The following is a 20,155-nucleotide window of genomic DNA, read 5'->3' as shown; positions in this document are numbered from 1 at the left end:
ATTTGCTGTCCATATGATCTAAGAAAATAAAATGCTCCCAATTCAGAACCTAAAAAGAAAAGCCCCTCTCACTTTTCAAAAAAAACAATGAGGGTAGAATGGGATCAAGCAGCAGAGCCCACCCCTAATGCATGTGAGGCTCTGCCCTGGATCCCAGGTCCCACGTGCCCCTTTCTCATCTGTACTCACCAGACACGAGTGGTATCACTTTGAATCTATCATCCTAAATGCTGTATCCTTCCTACACCCCAGAAAAACTTCTGTGCTATTTCCCCAGTTCCTAAATAAGAGGCTAAACAGCCTTTTAATCTACTGGAGATTATAAATTTTTTATGGAACCTGGAACCAGAGCAATAGTACAATGGATCAGGTGTTTTTGCCTTGCATTCGGCAGACCTGTGCTCGATCCCCATCATCCCATACGGTCTCCCAAGTACCACCTGGAGGACTTCCTGTGTGCAGAGCCCAAGAAACCCCTGAGCATTGCAGGTGTTCCCTCTCCACCAAAAAAAAAATATGGAATCTTATTAGATGATCTTAAAAGATCAACTAACTAAAGTAAATGGAAAATACACCCTAAATTTTACCCTGCCTAGCATGTTATCTACCAAAAACACTTTTTCCTTAGTGAAATGTCTAAATTCATTAAAATTCATAAAAAATCTTGCAGACAATGACATTAACCTCTGCAACCCTTTTCTTCTTTGCTTGGCAGATACTCCTCCCGCCAGCCTCTTCACTGACATGAGCAAAGCTCTACATCAAATGCTTCATTCACACTGGGCCCCGCTCCAAGTTCACCATTACTTGAAGCTAGAACTATTTTATTGCATTAGATTGGTCCCCCAGGCTGGCGCCTGAAAATTCTAATGGCAGTGACCTTCCACCGAGCAACGAGAAGCAAAGAGTGAAGTAACAGAAATTCCCTGGGGCATTTTTCTAGAATTCAGAGATTTCCACTGGCCATTCTGCCCTCTTTTCAGAAAAAAAAAATTGTTTTAATTAATATATATAATATATATTCAGAGCTTCCTAAAATTCTTCCTTCTTTAAGTGAACAAACAAAAAGCACTACCCCCAACAACTGCACCCAACGCTACTACCTCCCACCCTGAATCACTGTAGGGTCCCCAGAAAGCAGCGTCACACACATGGAAAGACAGATCTATATAGATGACCTAGTGAAAGTGTTTCTGTTGTCAGGGAGACAGCTCAAAAGGTCTTTAGGGTTCAACCCCCAACACCACCCAGTCCACATTGCTTGGAATGAGACCCCAGCACACCAACAATTTAAGGGCGTTTCCAGGGCCAGAGAGAGCGGTGGGCTAAGCACGGCTCTGCATGCAGAATGCCCAGGTTCAGTCCAGCAGTGACTCCCAAGCACAGAGCCAGGAATAACTCCGAAGCATCACCAGGGTGGCTCTAAAATAAAAAACAACCTTTTTTAAAAAAGTGCTCCATTGTGGCTAAGTTAGAGCTAAGTCTTAATTTGTTAAATAAGGTTTCACACAAAAGGCATCTAAGTTAGGAGCATCTGCCAGAGCTGCCAGCGAACAGAAGGAGAGCATCTCTTCACACTTAGAGGCCCTCCTCTACATCAGGACCCCTCCACTGCATTAGGACACCTCCATTGCATCAGGACCTTCTCCTCTGTATCAGGACCCCTCCACTGCATCAGGACCCCTCCTCTGCATCAGGACCCCTCCTTGGCATCAGGACCCCTCCACTGCATCAGGACCTTCTCCTCTGCATCAGGACCCCTCCACTGCATCAGGACCCCTCCTCTGCATCAGGACCCCTCCACTGCATCAGGACCCCTCCTCTGCATCAGGACCCCTCCACTGCATCAGGACCCCTCCTCTGCATCAGGACCCCTCCACTGAATCAGGACCCCTCCACTGCATTAGGACCCCTCCTCTGCATCAGGACCCCTCCTCTGCATCAGGACCCCTCCTCGGCATCAGGACCCCTCCTCGGCATCAGGACCCCTCCACTGCATCAGGACCTTCTCCTCTGCATCAGGACCCCTCCACTGCATCAGGACCCCTCCACTGCATCAGGACCCCTCCTCTGCATCAGACCCCTCCACTGCATTAGGACCCCTCCTCTGCATCAGGACCCCTCCACTGCATCAGGACCCCTCCACTGCATTAGGACCCCTCCTCTGCATCAGGACCCCTCCACTGCATCAGGACCCCTCCACTGCATTAGGACCCCTCCTCTGCATCAGGACCCCTCCACTGCATCAGGACCTTCTCCTCTGTATCAGGACCCCTCCACTGCATCAGGACCCCTCCTCTGCATCAGGACCCCTCCTTGGCATCAGGACCCCTCCTTGGCATCAGGACCCCTCCTCTGCATCAGGACCCCTCCACTGCATCAGGACCCCTCCTCGGCATCAGGACCCCTCCACTGCATCAGGACCCCTCCTCTGCATCAGGACCCCTCCACTGCATCAGGACCCCTCCTCTGCATCAGGATCCCTCCACTGCATCAGGACCTTTTCCTCTGTATCAGGATCCCTCCACTGCATCAGGACCCCTCCTCTGCATCAGGACCCCTCCTCTGCATCAGGACCCCTACACTGCACCAGGACCCCTCCTAGTCATCAGGACCCCTCCTCTGCATCAGGACCTCTCCACTGCATCAGGACCCCTCCACTGCATCAGGACCTTCTTCTCTGCATCAGGACCCCCTCCTCTGCATCACGGCCCCTTCTACTGTCAGGATACCCTCATCACAACTTCTTAAACTTTTTCCACTAACAACCAGTTGTGTTCAAGGTCTACTTACTCATAACCCTAAGCTCACTCCTGGTGGGGGTTGCAGGACCATATGTCATGTTGGGGATGGAATTTAGTTCAGCTGTGTGCAAGACAATCATTCCACACACACTGTACTATCTCTCCAGCCCCAATTTATAGTACTCTACCTTCATAGCACATGCTAAGAGTCAGACAAAAATCCTCGAATTACATTCACATATACATCTGCTAATAAGTTATAAAATGTGCTCACCCTCGAATAGTCTAGGGTTCTAATCCAATTCTACAACAAGCCAGTTGCAATTAGGAAACCATTTCTCTTCTAGACCTGTTTCTGCCTCTAAAAGATCAGAGAGAACCTAATGTTGTATGTGCACCCACGAAACCTACGGCACAATGTGTTATTTGTGAGGTCCACCAATTCACTTCCTGATATTCTATGCAAAGGAAAATAAGCAACCAAGCATGAAAACTTTCCCCATCCTCATACAGGTGCTTTCCTTTCTAATAGTCAAGTTCTATAAAATCACTCTCAGGCAAGTAATGTGGACTTCATCCACGCAAGAGAGCTGTCCGAGCAAGGTGGAGTGGTGAAAAGAACATTGGCTTTGCAACCAGCAAGTCTAAATTTAAATCCTAATTCTGCTACCTATTAGTGGCCTGCATTACTGAACTGCTCTGAAACCCAACTTTATCATCTACAAAACAAGACATTTGTTTCTCAGGGTTGTTCTAAGGATTAAATACTCATGAAGCCACAGCACACAGAGGTACTGAACCAACACAGCCTCCACTCTTCTCTTTTTACATGACTATGCAACATTCAAAAAAACAAAATACCATCTTTGTGCTAGTTTTAAAAGCACCATCAGCTAAATTAGGCTCTGCTGAGTCATTTCTATTCTTTGAGAATGTTGAAAAAAGCTGACTTTGATTTGAGGATATATGCTATTAAAAACACCTTAAATTATATAAGCTCAGAAAACAGGGTTTTGATTTCATCCAGATCCAACCACAGGAAAGAAGAGAGGTTCACAAAAGCCAAGGACAGAAAACCAAAGGACAAGGGTCAGTCTGAGGAACAGTGGAGGGTTAAGGCTTGCTTGCCTTGCATGTGGCTGATCCCAGCCAAATGCCAGCCCCGGGGTACCCAGAGCGCCACCAGGAGAGAGTTGGGAGTAGGCCTAGAGCAGTACTGGGCTGTAGTCCCAAACCCCACTCCCCACAAAATAGTAAAGCCTGGGCTCAAGGCACTAAAACAAAGACAAACAAAAAGACAACAAATATTCAGACATCAGTTTTTACATTGAGTAGGGTGTTTGTCTTGCACAAGGCTGACACGGGTTCGATTCCTATGTCCCTCTCAGAAAGCCCGGCAAGTTAACAAGAGGATCCCACCCACATGGCTGAGCCTGGCAAGCTACCCATGGTGTATTCGATATGCAAAAAAACAGCAACAACAAATCTCACAATGGAGATGTTACTGGTGCCCGCTCGAGCAAATCAATGAACAACGAGACGACAGACAGACAGATCTTTGCCCATTAAACGTAGTAAAATTAAAAATTAATTAGTTTGAAATGAGGTAGATTCCTGTTTCAAAATGTGATATGTTTCAGCAGCCAGAGAGATAGTACAGCAGGTAGGGCGTTTGCCTTGCACATGCCTGACCCAATTTCAATCCCCAGCATCCCATGTAGTCCCCCGAGCACAACCAGGAGTAATTCCTGAGTGCACAGCAAGGAGTAAGCCCTGAGTACTGTCAGGTGTGGCCCCAATACAACACAACAAAAAAATTCTGATACATTTTGGAGCGAGGCCAAGCTGAGTTGTCACAGGTAGGTCTGGTCATCGAGTGGAGACCACTGCAGTCTTCTTAGGGCGGGGGTGGGCTGAGCTCCCGCCCTGCCGGAAGGCACCGCACAGCACCCACACCCAATCTCTCACAAACAGCCCAGCTCCATGGCCAATCTCAAAGGAGTGTCAAGCGGTTGAATCACCCCAGTTGCACAGTTCCTGGAGCACACGGCCACACACATGACATCTCCAAACCTCACAGTACTGACAGCCAAACAGGACCACAGAAAAACTAGATGGGGAAGTTGCACAGAAGCCCACTGGGCTCAGTGAGCAAAAATGTAAAACAGTAGGTTCAACTAGCACCAGAGAGCTCAGTAAATCCTCAGACGATCTCTTCAGAAACACCATTGTAAGAAATGTTGTTAGAAGCAATATAAAGTAAATTATTTTGTGCCTGTTAAGGGGGCTCTTAGAGGATGGATGGGAAACTGGGGACACTGGTGGAGGGAAGGTCACTTTGGTGAAGGGATTGGCGTTGGAACACTGCATACCTGAAGCAACTGTATTCGGAACAACTTTGTAAATCATGGTGTTTATTAAATAAGGCATGGCCCAAAACCAAACACACACACACAAAATTTTAATATATGTTTTGTCATGACTATGCCATAAATTATGTAAAATTCCTGGTGATCATGTAGGGGAGAAAAGGCAATAAAAAAATAACAGTAAGGCTCTCTGCTAATGCCTCTTTTTCAAAAATAAAAAAGAAAGGAAGAAAGAAAAGGTAGTAAGTTGTTGACCAGAGTGATAGTACACTGGGTGGGATGCTTACCTTACATGTGGCTAATCCAAGTTTGATCCCCCGCACCACATACGGTCCCCCCAACCCTGTAGGAAAGATCCCTGAGTGCAGAGCCAGGTCTAGGGGCTGACACTGCCGGGTGTGGTCTAAAACCCAAACCAGACCAACAAAAAAAAGTAAAGAACATCTTCCCTTCACTTAAAGATGCTTACATAACCCTACCTCTTTTGATTTGTTTTATTTGCAGGCCACACCTGGAAATACTCGGGGCTTACTCCTGGCTCTGCACTCAGGAATATTTGGTGTCAGGGCTCAACCTGGAATAGCCATATGCAAGGCAAGTGCCATACCCACCCTACTAGCTCTCTGGAACCCTTGTCACTCTTTTTTTTTTTTCAACTTTTTTTACTTGTTTTTGGGCACATCTGGTGGTACTCAGGGCTTAGTCCAGGAGGTTCTACACTCAAGGATCACTTCTGGCGTGGCTTGGGGGACCATCTGGGGTGCCAGGGACCAAAGCCTTGTCAGCTGTGTGCAAGGCACACACCTTACCCACTGTACTATCTCTCTAGCCCCATCATATTTTTGGTGCAATTTGTTTTGGGGTGTCATACCCGGCTCTGCACTCCTGGCAGTGCTCAGGGGGGGCGATATATGGTGCCAGGGACGGAATCTGGGTCAGCTGCTTGCAGAGCAAGCACCCTATTCTCTGTACTATCTCTCCAGCCTCCATCTTGTTACTTTTCACTGTTAACCACATCACCCATTTCCGAGGCTATGAAACAAACTCCCTTTTCTCTCTTGAACACAGTGACCTTGAACACCCCAACAGGAAAGAGCCATGTTTCTAGCCAGAATGCTTCCCTCTCCTCCCCTACTGCCCTACCTGGTGGGCTGAAAACTGGAGCCCTTCCTTCAAGATTGCTCAAGTGTCACCTACTGTTGCAGGCCCTTTCTGGCCTCTGCGGACCCTCCACTTTGTGGAACTGCCACTGCTCTCCACTTCAGTAGCATTTAGCTCAGAGTTCTGCAGTGACTTCTGCTCTCAGACACCTTCTGAATGAGACAAATGCTGTCCACCACTGGACCCCTCCAACTGTGCAATAAGAATTTTGTAAACATCCCCCTTGCTTTACTTTCCTACTATCAGAACTCAGATTACCGCCCCACCTCTTACAGCCAGAAACAATTCTTCCATCTTTATTCTCAATTGGTTCAAGGTAATTACAAATTCTGTCAACACCCCGCCCCCCCATATGAAAAACCTGAATTACACACTGAAGCTCCCTCATATTATACAAAATGAAAAAAAAAATAATAACAATCCTACTGAGTCAGGAGTGATAGCACAGCAGGGAGGGCACTTGCCTTGCAGGCAGTCAACCTGGGTTAGATTCCCCAGCACCCCATGTGGTCCCCAGGTCTCACCAGGAGTGATCCCTGAGTCCACAGCCAGGAGTAAGCACCGCCAGGTGTGGCTCAAACACCACCCCCTCACCCCAGCACCAGAAATAATCCTTCTGAGGGAGGGAAGGAGGTGGAGGGAACCAGATCTATGAGCTTCCTGTGCCCAGTGCCGGCCTTCATGCTACAATACAAGCAGAATTACGTCGTTTCTGGAGCTCAAACTTATTCAGATTCTCCAGGCAGCCTGCGAAATCCCCTGTTGCTTCAGACAAATCTATAAGCCTTTAGAATGCTCCACCAAACAGTTTTGAATTACTGTTTTCATTACTGATGTACTTTCAACTGGGCCCTGCTGTGAAATAAAATGGAATGATAGCAGCATTACCAGCTCAAGAATGACTGAGAGATATATCCAGGTCTTAATACACTGCTTGAACTCTCCAGCACTGAGACATCCTTGAATCTTAATACAAGAAAGGTAAAGGGGGCTGGGGGTAGGGGAGAAGGTGCAGTTTATCTGCTGATCACATACATGAAGACACTCTCATTGAGGATAGATCCAACACTGAAGACTCAGGCTACGAAGGTGACACGTGGGGCATGACAGTGATAACGCCGGGGGCCTGACAACCATTTGTCTGTGCCTGATGAGCTCAGCGCAAGGAGATGTCAGGGGACCATTCTAAAGGGGAATGCAGAGAGGCCTAGAGGAGCTGACGGTGAGGCAAAGGACACTGCCCCCAGGGAGGGTAGCGGGTCCCACCACTGCACAGGAAGGCGAAGGTCCGAGGAAACGGGAGGGGAGTGAAACGAGCGCTCACGAATCGAACTTCCCAACCATGCTTGGTCTACAGTTTGCGTGTGGGCCTCACCCATATACGCACTGAGGTCCCTCCAGTGGTGCCCTGGGAACCACGCTGTGCTGGGGGTCAAATCCAGATATCCTGCATGCAAAGCAGGTGCTCTGGGCCCCTGGTGCTCTCCCTCTCTAGGGCCCAAAACAACATTTGAAAATAAAATCTAAGGGGGCTTGGGATGGCTCTGGGGTAGAGCCTGAGGCCCTGAGGCTGAGCTTTTTTCTCCTTTTTGTTTTTCATTTAAATAATTTTCCATAGCGACTCCCAAAACTTAATTTTATCTATTTGCCAACACAGGTTTGTTTGTTTGTTTTTGGAGGGGGGGGGCGTTTTTTTGAGTCACACCTGCCGATGCTCAGGGCTTACTCCTGGCTCTGCACTCAGGAATCACTCCTGCTGGCACTTGGGGGACCATATGGGATTAAACCTAGGTCAGCCACATGCAGGCAAACATCCTACCCACTGTACTATCGCTCCAGCTGCCTACCCAGATTTGATCTCTGGCACTCCATATGGTCCTCAGAGCTCCATCAGGAGTGATTCCTGAGCACTGCCAGGTGTGGCCAAAACAAACAAATAAAAATAACGGAACCTAAAGCGGAAAAAAAAAAAGGACAGATCTCAAAGTTGTTTCTCAGTAATAGAACTAATGGAAAATCCGCATGTATAGAAGACATGAAGATGACTAAAAACCATCATGTGTAAATTTATAAAACAAGAAAATCGGTACAGGCAGAGAGACAGAGATCACCAACAAAATGCATGATGAGCACTTATGAAACACCGGAATACCCATCTCTCTCCCACACTCCTGACAACGCAGCCACCACGATGGCCCCACACCAGGGCAGGCAACACAGCAGGGGGGCCACACCTGAGTCAGGAGCCTGGGGAGCCCAAGCAGGATGTGCTGGGGGACACACAGAACGCAGGGCCGTGCCCCTCCAACCCCAGAACTACCTCCCTGAGCCCTAGAATACAAAATCTTTTACAATCAACACAGAACAGCAAGAACAATAGCCTGGAAAATTAAGTATGCATAAGTACACAGAAAACAGTGCAATTGTACAAAGCACATTATCTGTCCTACAGAATTAATTTACATAAATAAGGTATTTATACAGACCCCAAACGCAGAAAAGCAAACAACAGACTTCTAAATAACATAAGGGTCAGGGCCAGAGCGATAGCCCAACAGGCTGGAGCACTTGGGCTGAGTCTATGCTTTAAGTGCAAAAGGCGCAGTTCAATCCCTGGCATTGCTTGGTCCCCTGAGCACTGACAGGAGTGACCCCAAGCACCGAGTTGAGGGCAGCCCCTGAGCACCGCCAGTGTGGCAAAAATAATAAATGTCAAATAAAGGCTTATAACTGCATATGAATCTAAAACCGGCTCCAGAAAAAGGTGACTTTGGGGGACTAAAGTAATTGTACAGTGGGTAGGGCACTTGCTTAGCATGCAGCCAACCCAGGCTGAATCCCCGGCATCCTTTATGGTCCCCCAAGCACCACCAGGAATGATCCCTGAGCACGGAGCCAGGGCTAAGTCCTGAGCACCCGCAGGTATGACCCAAAATGTTTTTTAAAAGCCAGAGGTATAGCCCCAGGTTTTCTAACATTATTTAGCAGAATGTCCTTTAATGTCTCACCACTGGAGGACCGATTAAGTTAAAGTTCATTAGTAAAATATCCTGCAACAACGAAACACAGCAATTAGAGGCCTGGAGGAAAGTACAGCAAGTACAGCACTTGCTTCACACTCAGCTGACCCCACTTCAGCCCCCAGCACGCATATGGCCCCAGAGACCCACCAGGAGTGATCCCTGAGCACAGAGCCAGGAGGAACCCGAGTACAGTCAGGTATGGCCCACGAACTCAAAACTAAAGAAGTCGAACAGGCAAAAGAGAACTGGGAATGTGTTTCAGTGATAAAGTACCCGATCTACAGGAATCTCTGAGTTTGGTCCCTGGAAGGAAGGAAGTGAGGGAGGGAAGGAGAAAGGGAGGGAGGAAGGGAGGGAGGGAGGGAGGGAGGGAGAGAGGGAGGGAGCGGGAAGAGAGAGAGGCAAAGAGGCAGAGAGGGAAATAGACTTTTTTTCTGTGTGTTTTGGGCCGCACCTGGCGATGCTCAGGGCTTACTCCTGGCTCTGCACTCAGGAATGACTCCTGGTGGGGCTCAGAAGGACAATATGGGATGTTGAGGATTGAGCCCAAGTCGGTCACATGCAAGGCAAATGCCCTACCCACTGTACTATTGCTCTGGCCCCAGAAAAAGACTTTTCTAAAAGGAGGTCAGGGAGAGCTCCGTGAGCATCTGCCTTGTGAGCCCAGAGTGGGAGCTGAGCCCTTGGTGGGGATGCAGGCGCAGGGCACCCCCAGCAGCTCTGCTCTGCTTCTGGGGGCCGTGGTCCTGGCCACCTCAGCCACCCCACTGGGGGCCAGTGACTGGTCAAACTCTGATTGCCCTTGAAGCTCACTTGTCCTGTCTCTTTGCTTCTGTTTCCACTCTAGAGAAGCCCATGTTGCTCTTGCGAACACATTTCTCCCTTTCTCTCTCCTCACATCTATCTATACAAGTTTCAACAAAAATCTTCTTGCATCGCCAAAAAAAAAGGATGTGCAATTCCAGGCAGCACCACAACTAACAGATGTGTAAGCACATCACAGCCCTGCAGGGTAAACCTGGCAAGCAGTATAAAAACACAACTAAAGCATGGGATTCCCAAGTCCAGACCATAGTACAGCAGGGAGGGCGCTTGCTTTGTGTACGGCTGATCCGGGCTCAATCCCCAGCATCCTATATGGTCCTCCCCTAAGCACTACAGGTGTAATTCCTGAGCACTGCCAGGTGTGTCCCCACCCCCACACCCAAAAAAGGAGCGTGACCCCTGGTGAGTACCAAAGGCAGAATGTGTGTAGCCACCACTAAAGGACCTTGAGGCCCGGTGAGCACCCGTGCCAGCACTGAGACTAAGGGAAGGAGTTCGATTCACAAGCAGCTCCGTGGCCAAGCATGTGAGCGCCACAGCTGGCCTGCAAACGCTACCGCCAGATGGCGTGGCGGCCCCCGAGGAACCTAACAATAAAAAAGAGAAGGGGTGGGGCCAGAGCCATAGTACAGTGGGTAGGGCGTTTGCCACGCATGCAGCTGACCCGGGTTTGATCCTCGGCATCCCATATGGTTCCCTGAGCAACACCAGGAGTGATTCCTGAGCCTTGCCAGGTGTGACCCACCACCCCCCCCCAAAAAAAAAAAAAAAAGAGAGAAGGGAAAAATATTTCATTTTAACGTAGAAGATCAGGGCGAGAGCAGGAGGTTTGCAGGGTCCATTCAGGCACCAGAAGGTCGCCCAAGAACCGCCCCAGGCAGAGCCTGAAGTGGCCCCTGAGTACTGCCAGGTGTAGCCCAAAGGCACTTAAGCCAAGACTAGGCTCGTGTGAAGGGTCTGCTGTGACAAGCCAGGCTGGAGCTCCAGCACCCCTGAGCACAGCTAATGGTCATCTCAGGGTGACATGTCCGAAGCAGCCCCGGAACCCCGCCAGGGGGACCCAAAACACAAAAATAGGGGCCAGAGTCACAGGAGAGCAGGGAGGGCACATGCCTTGCAAGTGGCCAGCCCCCATTGGATCCCTGGCACCCCACATTGTCAATGAGCCCTGCCAGGAGTGATCACTGAGCTCAAAAACAGGAGTCAAGCCTTGGACACTACCAGGTGGGGCCCAAAAAACAAAAATTAAAATATTTAAAATAGCCAGATAATATGAAAATAAACCCTATAAAATGGGTAAGGCACACCAAAAGAACTCTCGTCTTATAAGGGTGAGTGCCTAGGTTCAGCTCCCAACATGAACAATAATCACAACAGATACCTCACCGAAGAGCCGGGACAACCCAAAAACAGCACATGGGAATATGCTCAACCTTGTCAGCCAATAGTTAAATGCAAAGTGAAACCACGGGAGTACTACAAATTTTCTAGAATGGTGAAAATTAAAATGCCAACAACATCAGCTGGTGATAACACAGAGCAGTTGCTCATGTACTGTTGACGGAAAAGCAAACTAATGCCGTAAGCCAAAAACAGTCTGCAGTTTCTTATAAAGGTAAACATACACCTCGCAATTTCATGAATACTAGCATATTTATGTTAAATACAAATTCATCTGGTGGCAGGCGTGTTGTCGGACGGCTGTATGCATGAAGCCTATTTATTAACAGTATTGTAAATCAGGGAGCCTAAAATTTAAAAGTTGAAAAAAAAATTGTGAACCAATGGTAAACCAATAAAATATGATTTAAAAAAACAAACAAACAGAATTTTAGACTCACAAATGAATCTCGGAAGAGAGCAGCATGCTACAGAGGTCTACCCACCCCTGGCTGATTTCACTGGGGCACCTCGGAGAGGGGCAGGCGTGTCTGAATCACAGCAGTTGCAAACCTCCAGAACCCAATTGCCACCACACTCACCTAGACCTTCACAGGCTCATCCTGAGCCCCCCATGCATGAGAATGAATCCGCTAAAAAACCCAGGTATGCGGGACCAGCGACTGAAAACTCTGGGCTTCACAAAGTCTGGAATGGGCAACCTCCCCCCCTTTATTCCCCCCTCCCGGTTTCCTGGCAGTCAGGCCCAATAACTGCCTCTGGGTGCCATTTAAGCACATTAACGGCTGCAATTCAGACTCACAAATGAATCTCAGAGGAGAGCAGCACACTGCAGAGATGCCCCTGGACCCCAAATATTTAAAATTTTAGAATCCCAGGGGTGCGCGGCCACAGCATCTCATATTATTCATAACAAGCAATACAAAATAAATTATTTAACATCTGCCTGTGGGGCAGGCTTGGGTGGTGGTGGGAAAATCTGAAATAATGGTGGTGAAAGATGTAATGGTGGGATTGGTGCTGAAATATTGGATGCAATCTATTACTGTGAACAACTTTCTGAAAATAAAATTTTAAAATTTTTTTAAAAACAGAATTTTAAAAAATGATGTTCACATAAAAACCTAGCTAACAAATGTTTATTACAGTTCTTTTCAGAATTTGCTCAAAACTGGAAACAAATCAAATGTCCTTCAATGTCCTCCAATAGGTAGACGGAGGTAAAAATACAATGCAGCCTAACAGCAGAATTCTACTCAGCAACAAGAAAGGGGCACACGACTGGCAGACGCAGCTGGGAGCGTCACGAAGAGCACGGTGCAGGACGGAAAGGGCCTTTTCCAAAGGCTGCGGGCAACCTCACTTCCACGGCAGCCCAGAAGCATCGGCTTCAGGGTGCTGAGGAAGACATCGTTATACAGAGATGAAACGAGAGAGTTTATTCATGCCAGCAGAACTATTTTTGTCTCCCAGTTTTGTAGGTATTCACACAAATCTAGTCATATTAAAAAACTCACAGAAATGCATACCCCAAAATTTTACTGTACTATATGTAATTAAGAGAAGGGGCCAGAGAGCTAGTAGGGCGCTTGCCTTGCGTGACACCAAAGCCAGGAATAGCCCCTGAGCATTACTGGGTGTGGCCCCAAACCCAATCAATAAGCATTGAAAAATGAAATCAGATTATTATGTTATTTCAGCGCTTTCTGCTACAATTTCCTTCCTTGTTTCAAAACAAAAAAAGAAAAATTTAGGTTTTATTCAATACAAACAATATTTACTAAAAAAGACAGTGAGATATAAAATTATATACAAGTTTGCTTTTTTATAAATGTGTGTACACACTCATCTACAATGTAGAAATGAAATATGCCATGATATCATCTCTCGGTAGTGAGATTATGAGTGATACTTTATTAATCATTTCTAAATTTTCCACAGCGTGTATTATTTTCATATTTTTTTAAGGAGCAATTCCTTTAATCACCTACAATCATATCCAACAGCTCTTTGGGGTTTCTCTGGCTTTGTTTTGGGGTTTTTCTGGTTCTGTTTTAGGATTTTCTGGCTTAGTTTTTAGGCTACACCCAAACAGTGCTCAGGTCTTCTTGCTCCATCCTCAGGCATCACTCCTGGCAGTGCTCAGGGGACCATACGGTGCCAGGGATCAAACCCAGGCCGGCTGTGTGCCAGGCAAGCGCTGGCCCACTGTACTGCCACCCAGCCCTCTCCTATGACAGTTCTGAGTCTCCTTCCTAGGGTATGGCTCCGTGCAGCGAGCCCGCCCGGCAAGAGGAGGCACGAGACTGCTGAGGCCTTGAGTGTGACTGGGGCACCACCACGGGCTGCGCGTGCCGGTCCCTGTGTTGCCTGGGACCCTGGCACCCCCGAGACCTCAAGTGTGTGATCTCAGGTGCACCACAAGCAAGTCTGTGTGACCTCCAGTCACAGCAGAAACATTGCAGAAAAGGAAGGAGAAGGGAAAAAAAGAAAAATAAATTTGTTTCAATTTAGGTTAACTGCTGTCAGCCTGGCCACAAGCATTTCACTGTTACATAACTGTGACAACTCAGTCTGAGGATTTGCCTTTGAGTCACTGAGCCCAAACTAGTCAGGAGTGCTCAGAGGCAGATCTATCAGCCATCACAGCTCATCAGAACTGTGTCTTGGGGCTGAGCAATGGCACAGCAGCAGGGCACTTGCCCTGCACACAGCCAACCCAGGTTCGATTCCTGATACCGCAGACGGTCCTCTGAGCCCACCAGGAGTGAGCCCTAAGTGCAGAGCCAGGAATAAGCCCTGGCACTGCTGCGTATGTCCCCAAACCCCAAACAAAACAGAAAAAGAAATGTGTCCCCCAGGTGTGGAGCACTGTATCTATCCGGGCGATCCCTTTAAGGGATCTTGAAGTTTAAGAATATTTCTACTGTCAGGGGCTGGAATGATAGTACAGCAGGTGGGGCATTTGTCTTACATGTGGGCTAACCCAGGTTCAATTCCCAGCATCCCATGAGCACCACCAGGAGTAATTCCTGAGTGCAAAGCCAGAAGTAACCCTTGTGCATCACTGGGTGTAACCCAAAAGACAACAACAAAAACAACAAAAATTTCTATTGTCTAACAGCCCAAATGTTGATAAAGTTATTATCGTCATTGTGGGGTACTTTTTCCAGTTCTATCAGCAATGATTACTTTTCTTTCACTTATTTCTACTACTTTTGTGGGGCTGGAGTGATAGCACAGCAGGTAGGGCATTTGCCTTGCACATGGCCGACCTGGGTTCAATTTCTCCGCCCCTCTCGGAGAGCCTGGCAAGCTATTGAGAGTATCCCGACCCCACGGCAGAGCCTGGCAAGTTACCTGTGGCGTATTCAACATGCCCAAAACAGTAACAAACAAATCTCATGATGGAGATGTTACTGGAACCTGGTCGAGCAAAGCGATGGGCAACAGGATGACTGTGACAGTGATAGTTTGTGGGGGAGGGATAAGGAGAGAGGACAGGGTAGGGGGAATATTGGTCCACACCCAGTGATGCTCAGGGCTTACTCCTGGCTCTGCACTCAGGAATCACTCCTGGCAGTACACAGGGGACCATATGGGAAGGTCACATGGAAGACCAGCTTGTACTATCCCTCCAGCCCCCCTATTTCTCCTACTTTACCCATAAGCCATTTCTGCACTCTACCTTGTGTGTGCATATGTGTAAGAGACAGATCCAGGGTCCACACTCCACCACAGGTTCCCACATTCCCAGCCCAACCCTCTTCCGACTGCTCTGTCAACTGTGCAGCTTACCGTGGAACATTTCTCTAGCACTTCCTCCTGGAATTTCAGGAATCGTTCCTGAACCTCAACTTCATTGAGGAAAAAGGAAAGGAAGTGAGTAGAGGGCTGCTTTCTCCGAAAGGTGAGCAAAAGAACATCAATTCGTGTCCGGGCTGAAATTACACCACTGCGATGCTGGCCAGTGATCACTGCAACGAAGAGGCGGAGGGAGAGACGGTCAACATGAAGAACATGAATATACTCAGGAGACAGACGTCTGGGGAACAAGCTACAATAGTCCTGAGGTGCAGCCAGCTTTGCCAGGGGATAGTACCAAAGGAAGCTGAGTAAAGGGCCTAAGAGAAGTTCAGGGGCTAAGGTGCCTGTCTTTCATCCCATCAACTGTGATCTGAACCCCCAGCACCTCATATGGTCCCCTGATCACTCAGGAGTGATCGATCCCTGAGCACAGAGGTAGGACTAAGCCCTGAATACCATCAGTTGTGCCCAAAACCTTAAAAAATCAAATAAAAGGAAAAGGAAGGAAGGAAGAAGCTGAACACTCCTGCTTTTTCCCCCCCCTATTTAGGTCATACCCAGCAATGTTCAGGAGCTACTCCTGGCTCTGCACTCAGGAATTACTCCTGGCAGTGCTCGCGGGGACCATACGAGATGCCGGGGATTGAACCCAGGTCGGCCGTGTGCAAGGCAAACACTCTACCCGCTGTGCTATATCGCTCCAGCCTAACACTCCTGCTTTTATCTTCTGTAAAACTTTGGTGCAAAATAATAAATCTGTTTTTTTGGTTTTTGTTTGTTTGTTTGCTTTTTGAGTCACACCCAGCAATGCACAGGGGTCACTCCTGGCTCATGAACTCAGGAATCACTCCTGGTAGTGCTCAGGGACCATATGAGATGCTGGGAATCAAGCCCGGGTCGGCCGTGTGCAAGGCAAATGCCGTACCCTCTGTGCTATCACTCCAGCCCCTGTTCTATTTTTTGAAGAAGATAGTTTAATAGGGAATAAAGACCAATAGTTATGTTTTCATTTTTATAAAGAGACACTTTCTGAAAAGTAAACTTGAAAGGTGCTCTTACAGAAATGATGCAGAGTTGACCAAACAATGACTAAAAGACAAGTATGGGGCTGTAGCTATAGCCCATACTTGTCTTTTAGTAGAGCATTTGCCTTTCACGCGGCTGACCTGGGTTCAATTCCTAGCATCCCATATGGTCCCCTGAGCACTGCCAGGAGTAATTCCTGAGTGCAGAGCCAGGAGTGACCCCTGTGCATTGCCGGGTGTGACCCAAAAAGAAAAAAAAATATGATGAGTTAGATAAAGACTGCAATTACACATATCTGAGAGGACAAGGATTACCTGTCCAGGACCTAAAGGGCACGTGAAAGAAAATCATTGAAAGACTGATAAAACTGTAAAGACCCAACTCCCTAAATATAATGACAACATCAATCTAAAGTTCCTTCTCTATCCCATTGCCTGAGACATCAACTAACCAAGGAGACAGACCTTGGTCTGGGCTGTGGGGCATCCATCACTTCTGAAACTTCAGTAGATGAACAAGGGGGTCAAGAAAACAACGGCAACAGTGAAAGGTTTCTGGAGGCTGGAGAGATAGGACAAGCAGGCAGAGACTCAAAGCCAAGTTTGATCTTCCGCACTCCATACGGCCCTCGAGCCCCACCAAGGGTGATCCCTGAGCACAGAGCCAGGAGGAAGCCCTGAGCACTGCTGGGCATGGCCCCAAACCAGACAAACAACAATAAAAGTAAATTCAAAATCAAACATGCGATGAATCTGAGGTGCTTCTGGTGCGCTTGCCCAAGCTGCATTTCTAATGAGAAAAGGGATGACAAATGGAAAAAGTTTAAAGAAACCTTTTCCATTTTAATTTGTTCTCTCGAGAGAACAAATTAAAATCTCTCTACTCATTTCCTTCTCCAGTGTCTCTCATTTAAGAGGCAAAAGAAAGGGAGTTAATGGCAGTAAATGCTCTACAAATACAACCGCAGTCTTGATTTTTACATCTCAACTCAATTTACCCGACCAATAAATTTGATTTTCTTTATATCTTACTTCCTTACAAGATCAATAAGACAGTTTATCCTCTTGTTTGCAGTTAAATTAGTTTCACTAAATTCTTACTTTTAATGATTATACATCCTCGTTTTTCACACTGAAGTGCTATGTTAGATGAAATTGGAATCTTTACCACACAACAACTCTTTTTCTGGAGAAATTTTGGCATGTCTAATATCTGAAAATGGCAAAGGTTGCCATATGCCATATGCCATGCTAAATTTTTTGGTCCAAAAGAAGTTATTACACATAACTTTATGAATAGGAAAAATGGGCAACATTATCTATAATGATTACACTGGGCCAAAGAAATAATACAGGTATAAAGCCACTTGACTGGCATATGGGCCTCCACGAGCCCCCAGGAGAGATCCTTGGACGTAGAGCCAAGAGTGGACTCTGACAACCTCTTGGTGTTTTGGGCCCCAAATCCAAAAATAGTAGTATAACGATTACATCTAGGGTTCATATTATAAGAGATTACTTTGTATAACCTTATATATAATGTCTTTGGGTTCTGTTTTTGAAAGCATCCATTAACCTTATAATCAGAAAAAGCTAGACAAAGAAATGTTATAATGAAATTATAAAATTATTCAATATTTATAACTTGAACTTTAAAAGCTTAAAAGAAGATGAAATTCTTATATTTGTAATTCTAATAAATATTTAATAAAAGTCCTTCAAAAATGTCATTAGGGCCAGAGGGGGTAAGGCCCTTGCCTTGCTTGCAGCTGACCCTCCATCTGGCCCCCGACGCCACCTGACTGCCCAAGCAGCTCTGAGAGTGACCCCACGCACAGAGCTGAGAGAAGCCCCTGAAATCTGCTGAAATATGAACCGGCCCCCCAGCCATGAAGGAAAAGGTCACTCAAGCTCTACCGTAAGAATTTACTAAAGTTACTAAGGGGCTTGAGAAACCTCTGCTGCTGCTCTAATACAGAAGCCAGCTAGTTAAATACATTTTTATTCTTTACTCTTTTGGCCCATACCCAGCAGTGCTCTGGGCTGACTCCTGGCTCTGTGCTCGGGACCAGTCCTGATGGGGCTCCTATGTGGTGCCGGGATCGAAGCCAAGTCGGCCACACACAAGGCAAGCACCCTACCTGCTCTACTGCTGCTCCAGCCCCAGTTAAACAAGTTTAAAAGAACAGAAAGAAATTTAAAACTGTTTCTCAGGACCCAGAAACAAGAGTCAATGGACAGCACCTGTGGCCCAATCCCCAAGCCAGCACGGCCCACACCGCTGGGCGCAATCCCAAAGCTACACAAGTGTGGCCCCCAATACCACAGCTATGAGCCGCCAGGTTCCTCAGGCATATCAACCACATCCCAAGATGTGGACAGCACAGACAGATCATTCACATCACAGACAGAAGGTTCTAGAGCACTGCTGTAGAGTCAGTGACTACATACTGTCAGAGTGATTATTCTTTAAATTTTCTGATTGCTAGAGGACTTCTGGGGACCCCAGGGGTAATCTCATCAGTGCCTTGAGGTCCCCAGGGCCACTCCTGGTGGTGCTACACTGGAGGGGGGATGCGGTGGTGGGAATTAGCCCAGGGCTTTGCTCATCACAGCAAGAGTTACACACACACACACACACACACACACACACACACACACACACACACACACACACACACACACACACACACACACATAGAGCTCAACTGTTGAATCTTACACAGCAAAAATGAAGATGACTGGCTAAAACTTGGCACGTGGCACAATCACAATCGATGGGGGTTGTGGAAACAGACTCCTGGGGGGTCACTGTGCTTAACTCACTCTGGAAACATCCTATAGTTTCAGATTTGCAAACTGTCTCCACAGTGCTCTTCTCTCAAGCCTACTTAACCTCACACACACATGTGCCCTCTCCATACCGTCAGGGCTGGGACAGACACATTCCGACTTGATTTGTCTTTCTAACCAGCTTATTACCTAAGAAATTTCCAGATTGGGTGGATGCATTAATCATTAACTCTTTTCATTTCCTCTGCATTTCACAAAGGAATATTACATCCAAAAACTGGAGAAAAAGCTTAATGGAAAGGGCTGGATTTTACTGCCAACTCGCTGATAGCATTGGTTTTTCTCCGTATTGAACTTAAGATGATTCACAAACTCCACTGAAGCTATCAAAGCATTAAAGAAATTTCCTAATATGCAACAAAGTCTGGAAACTTGATTCCATTGAGGTATGAAAAGAATAAAATGAAGTTTCAAGAACTCAATCAAGACAAGTTTGAATATATACATATTTCTAGGCTGGGGATATAGCTCAGAAGCAGGATGCTTGCCTTTCATGTGTGAGGCCCTGGGTTCAATCCCCACACTGGGAAAAAAAAAAAAAACAAGCAGACCAGGTAGAGAGCTAAAGAAACAAAGCTCACGTTTTGCAGGCAGGAGTCCTAGATTTGAACCGCCTGTGAACTTGGAGCAATCCTGGAGTCCAGAGTAGACCCCGAGCATCACCAGGTGTGGCCAACTAACTACATAAATAAAAATCTACTTATTTGGGAGACTAACGTATCATAAAAGTCCAACAGTGGGGCTGGAGAGATAGTACAGCGGGTAAGGTGTTTGCTTTGCATGCAGCAGATGTGCGTTCAAGCCCCCAACACTACATGTGGTCCCCTGAGTGCCTCCAGGAGTGATCCCTGAGCACAGAGCAGGAATAAACTCTGTGGCCCGTGACCCCAAACCAAACGAAATCAAGTCCAATAGCTACAAACCCTGTAGAGTCACTAATACAGTCA

The 20,155-nt window shown here is 47.1% G+C and overlaps 1 protein-coding gene across 1 annotated transcript in view; it reads right to left on the bottom strand.

Annotated features, from left to right (window-relative positions):
- Positions 1-20,155, bottom strand: part of ASCC1 (activating signal cointegrator 1 complex subunit 1) — a 97,560-nt gene that overhangs the window by 62,096 nt on the left and 15,309 nt on the right. Inside the window, exon 5 of the mRNA XM_004615480.2 lies at positions 15,322-15,500. Within this exon, the coding sequence (XP_004615537.1) occupies positions 15,322-15,500 (179 nt within the window). The remainder of the gene's footprint in view (positions 1-15,321; positions 15,501-20,155) is intronic.

The sequence above is a fragment of the Sorex araneus genome, chromosome 3 (assembly GCF_027595985.1).
Source record: "Sorex araneus isolate mSorAra2 chromosome 3, mSorAra2.pri, whole genome shotgun sequence".
NCBI classification, from domain to species: domain Eukaryota; kingdom Metazoa; phylum Chordata; class Mammalia; order Eulipotyphla; family Soricidae; genus Sorex; species Sorex araneus.
Note: the sequence above shows the minus strand (reverse complement) of the source record. Positions and strands in the feature narration are given on the sequence as shown.